The sequence below is a fragment of the Penaeus japonicus genome, unplaced genomic scaffold, assembly GCF_977035675.1.
Source record: "Penaeus japonicus unplaced genomic scaffold, GWHDUDI00000001_assembly GWHDUDI00000012, whole genome shotgun sequence".
In the NCBI taxonomy this organism is placed as follows: Eukaryota; Metazoa; Arthropoda; class Malacostraca; order Decapoda; family Penaeidae; genus Penaeus; species Penaeus japonicus.
The window spans coordinates 42645200-42650199 of record NW_028234414.1 but is presented as its reverse complement, the minus strand read 5'-3'; the positions used below and the strand labels follow the sequence as shown (position 1 = coordinate 42650199).

Below are 5000 nucleotides of genomic sequence, written 5' to 3'. Positions count from 1 at the left end.
GGGTAACACCTGAGCAAAAGATATGATGTAAACAGTTTTCATATACAGAAAAACTAACTAATCAGTTAAATGGCACTCAAGGGAGGGAGAGGGAGAGGGAGAGGGAGAGGGAGAGAGAGAGAGAGAGAGAGAGAGAGAGAGAGAGGGAGGGAGAGAGAGAGAGAGAGAGAGAGAGAGGGGGGAGAGAGAGAGAGAGAGAGAGAGAGAGAGAGAGAGAGAGAGAGAGAGAGAGAGAGAGGGAGAGGGAGAGGGAGAGGGAGAGGGAGATAGAAAGAGAAAGAGAAAGAGAAAGAGAAAGAGAAAGAGAAAGAGAAATAGAAAGAGAAAGAGAAAGAGAGAGAGAATGATATTGCAAACCCATCCAGTCCACTGCTGTATGTCACGTAATAACGAATCACTAGTCTGCATTGGTACGTCTGTGGCATATAACATAATCCTAAAATTATGTTGTCTATGCTAGGCCTCTCTCATCTTTGATACAAATATTCTGAACAGAATTTTGAAATAATCAAGTTTGCTTCATTACACAAAAAAAAACAAAAGAAGTTTTGTATTCAGTGGTGTTTGATGCATACATGACTCAGACAAGCAAACAAACAGAAAATATATAAAATGCATTAGGTTTGGCTGCAACTATATCCTTGGTATGTAAGGCTGTCATCAGAGAAAACTTCGTAAAGAAATCACATGATTTCTCTAAATACTAAGAAGCCACCTACAGAATATAACTGTGTATGCTATACAAGTCATTAAAAGACCAATCTTCAGTGCAGCCTTATGGAACACATTATGTATTATGTAATAGTCACAAAAGAGTATATGTAAAGCCTAGTATTGAATATGAAATACATACATTTCTGAAAAATATAAATGACTATGATGAAAGAGTTATGATATAGATGGCAATAACTCGTACACTTGGTTAACACCATCATCTATAATATTGGTATATATATTTAAAAAATAAAACAAGAAAAATGGGCATTACAAGTATTTAAGCCTTTCTGCAACAGCAAGGGCAGATTCCTCTGCTGTCTTTGCATTCATAGAAAAAAAAAAAAAAAAAAAAAAAAACTTCCTCTCTCTGAATGTCAATGACTGATTTACACTCACCAAAACGCTTGCATAGGCCTTGACTTAAACTTACGTAGATGTTCTGTGCAGGCTGATAGAAAATTTTCCTTTGAGAAGATGAGTCTCCTATGAATTGAGGCATCTGTTACAGCCATGATAAGTCACCCAGGTCAGTGCTACATGCTATAAATTGGGGGAGGGAGGGAAGGTGGGAGGGCAGGAGGTCCAGGGAGAGGGAGAGGGAGAGGGAGAGGGAGAGGGAGGAGGAGGAGGAGGGAGGAAAGGAGAAGGGGCAACAGAGCAGCGTGAAGGAAGCTACCAAATACGTTCATCTCCTAATTGGTATTGGGGTTAATGCTTCCAATTCCAAGTGGACTGTTGCTGTGGCTGTTGTCGCTGTTGTTGTGGCTGCTGTTGCTGCATCTGGTTCTGTGAATGCTGGTGTATGTGTGGCCCTGTAGGCATGGGGTTGCTGGTGTCCATCTGCTCCACCTGGCCCGACGAGGACGAGGAGGTGTCAGCGCCATTGGCGAAGGTAAAGGGGTTCTGCATCGCTCCGAGACGGGGAGAGAAGGGGCCACCTGAGTTGGGCGTGTAAGGCTTCCTGGGGGACCGCGCCTTCACTACACTGGGTCTGGCCATTTCCTCCAACACTGATGGAGCAACGTAGGTGAATCCCTGGAAGAGGAAACGGTCATTTACTCGAAGCACTTCCACCTTATGAATCAGATATTTCTTTACATATATAATAACACAACAAGTGGAAACATGCAGAGAAAAGGGAGAGTAGTAAGGGACAGAGGAAGAAGAAAGAAAGAGAGGGTAGGAGAGCTGAGGTGAAGGAGGGGAGGTAAAATAAACATGAAAACAAAAAGAACAGAAAAGAAAATGAAGGCAGGCAAGGAGAAAAGAGAGAGGACAGCAAAAAAGAGAAAAGAAGGTAGAGAGTGGGATGGAAAGAAAGGAGAGGGAATGCAAACAGACACACATACAAAAAAATAGAGATGAGGGGTCTAAAAAGACAAGGGAGAAAAAAGCGAACCACTCCTAAAGAAATACTAAATAGCTGAATCCCACCTCAAAGACCATGTTGGCACTCTCACTGAGCATGTTGTCGTCGGGGGAGTCCACTGGAGTCTGTTTGGTGAACTTGCTGTCAAACTGACTCACGTCATCATCACCACTCTGTAGGATTCAAGTTGAAGATTGTGAACACCAATCATATGTGAGAAAGAAGTTATACTTTGTGGAGAGAAAGAGAAGGAAAGAAGGAAAGAGGGAGGGAGGGAAAGAAGGAAAGAGGGAGGGAGGGAGGGAGTTGAGTGAGTCATGGTAGGAAACAAGTGAGGGGAAAGGAGGAGAAGGGAAAAAGGAAGTGAAGTGAAGGGAAGGGAAGGGAAGGGAGGGGAAGGAAGGGGAAGGAGAAAGAGAGGAAGGAAGGGAGGGGAAGGGAGGGAGAGAGAGAGGAAAGAAGAGATGGGAAAGGATGGGAAGGAAGAGAAAGAGAGAGAGAGAGGAAGAGGGGGGACGGGAGGGAGAGAGAGAGGACAGAAGGAAGGAAAGGGAAGGCAAGGGAGGGGTAGGGAGGGAAAGAGAGAGAGGAAGGAATGGAGGAGAAGGGAGGGAGAGAGAGAGGAAGGAAGAGATGGGAAAGGATGGGAAGGAAGAGAGAGAGAGAGAGAGAGAGAGAGAGAGAGAGAGAGAGAGAGAGAGAGAGAGAGAGAGAGAGAGAGAGAGAGAGAGAGAGAGAGAGAGAGTGAGAGGAAAAGAGGGGAGACGGGAGGGAGGGAGACAGGGCAGAAGGAAGGAAGGGGAAGGCAAGGGAGAGGTAGGGAGGGAAAGAGAGAGAGGAAGGAATGGAGGGGAAGGGAGAGAGAGAGAGAGAGAGAGAGAGAGGAAGGAAGGGAGGGGAAAGGAGGGGAAGTGAGGGAGGGAGAGGAAGTAGGGGGAAGGGAGGGGAAAAGAGGGGAAGGGATGGAGAGAGAAAGACAAAAAAGGGAGGGGAAGGGAGGGAGAGGAAGGAAGGGAGGAGAAAGGAGGGGAAGTAAGGGGAGGGGAGGGAGGGAGAGGAAGGAAAGGGAAGGGAGGGAGGGAGGGAGAGAGGAAGGGAGGGAGAGAGGAAAGAAGGGAGGCGAAAGGAGGGGAAGGGAAAGAGAGAGAAAGACAGGAAAAAGGGAGAGGAAGGGAGAGAGAGAGGAAGGAAGGGAGGAGAAAGGAAGGAAAGGGAAAGAAGGAGGAAGAAAGGAGAGAGGGAGGAGGGAGGGGAAAGGAAGGAGAGAGGGAGGAAGAGGAAGTATGGAGAAGAGAAGAGGCAGGGAGAGAGAGAAGAGAGAGAGGAGGGAGGAGAGGAAGGGAGAGGGGAAAGGGAGCGGGAGGAGAGGAAGGGAGAGGGGAAAGGGAGCGGTAGGAGAGGAAGGGAGAGAGAGAGAAAGAAAGAAGGGGAAGAGGGAAGGGAAGGAGAGAGAGAAGAATGAAGGGAGGGGAAGAAAAGGAGAGAGAAAGAGAGAGTAAAGAAGGGAGGGGAAAGGAAGGAGAGAGAGAGGAAAGAAGAGAGGAGAAGGGAGGTGATGGAAGGGTGAGAGGAAGGAAGGGAAAGGAAGGAAGGGAGAGAGAGGGAGGAAGGAAGGGAGAGAGAGAGGAGGGGGAAGGGAGAAGGAGGGAGAGGAAGGTGGCAAGAAGAATATATGCATGTATAAAACAAATACATAAATAAGCATATATGATATAAAAATATATATAGCATAATAAAAAAAATATATAAAAATACAACTAACAAAATAATTTACATAAACATATATAAACAGACACATATCGAAAAAAAAATTATAGTACATCAGATCGATAAATTTCTAAACAGTAAACAGCAACGATAATAACAACAGAAATGATAAAGGAACTCACTAAAACAGGCTTGAAAGGTGGGTCCAGCTTGCGATTTATGACTTCTTCCCAATTAATGTGTTTGAAGTACAGGTGTCGCTTGATGGGCTCTCCGTCGTCTGAGCCACTGCCGAGACGCTGACTCACTTGTCTCTGTGGTTGCGGTAGAGAGGGAGGGGGAGTAAGATTCATGATGTATAATATGCTAGTCATTACAATAATCATAATAATAATAAATATAATCAAAATATGATAATAATGATCATAATAATAATAATAAAACATCTTAGGATTCTATGTGATAGAAAGAGACCTTTATTCCTTTGAATGTGCAATTACTATTGTATCTCCTTATTCAAACCCATTTTAAAAGGATAGTTCAACCAGACAGAAAATCAACCCGAGCTCCAGTCTCAACTGCTCCAAAAACAAGGTCAAATAAAGTCTTAATAGGTCACTTAAGAGTCAGTCACCTTGAGCAGTTTGCGGATGAGGTCTCTTGCGTCTGGGGTGAGGTATGGTGGCAGATTCAGCTTGCCTTTGAGGATTTTCTCGATTGTCTTCTTCCTGTTCTCTGCCGTGAATGGGGGCTGAAAGATGGTAGAGAGGCACATGAATAAGAATAAAACTTAACAAAGCATAAGTATATAAATAAATGAAAAGATATCATAACCAACAACTTTGTAAAAAGGGACATTAAAAAGGTACATGAATAAGAATAAAACTTAATAAAGCACAACTATATAAATAAATGAAAATATACCACAACCAATAACTTGGTAAAAAGGTACATCAATACAAATAAAACTTGATAAAACATAACTACATAAATAACTGAACAAAATACCATAACCCAAAGCTAAATTCCTTTCCTCGTATCACCCACAAGAGCAGAGGAGCACGTACAAGGCGAAAGACAAAATAAATTCACCCGACAAGAACATCGGGACATGAACTCACGGCTCCGGTCAACATGTCGTACATCAGGGCTCCCAGGGACCACCAGTCGACTGCCTTTCCGTGTCCAGTGCGAGTTAGGATCTCTG

The 5000-nt window shown here is 44.2% G+C and overlaps 1 protein-coding gene across 2 annotated transcripts in view; it reads right to left on the bottom strand.

The window, feature by feature from the left end:
- The window catches only part of LOC122256461 (Ribosomal protein S6 kinase), a 22804-nt gene that overhangs the window by 788 nt on the left and 17016 nt on the right, over positions 1 to 5000 (bottom strand). For both annotated transcript variants that reach the window (XM_086542826.1, XM_086542827.1), the window contains exons 8-12: positions 4915 to 5000; positions 4428 to 4544; positions 3976 to 4107; positions 2152 to 2259; positions 1 to 1752 (exon numbers count right to left, since the gene is read on the bottom strand). The exon at positions 1 to 1752 is cut by the window's left edge and continues 788 nt beyond it; the exon at positions 4915 to 5000 is cut by the window's right edge and continues 49 nt beyond it. In XM_086542826.1, coding sequence (XP_086398952.1) covers positions 1426 to 1752; positions 2152 to 2259; positions 3976 to 4107; positions 4428 to 4544; positions 4915 to 5000 — 770 coding nt within the window. In that variant the 3' untranslated portion in view covers positions 1 to 1425. The remainder of the gene's footprint in view (positions 1753 to 2151; positions 2260 to 3975; positions 4108 to 4427; positions 4545 to 4914) is intronic.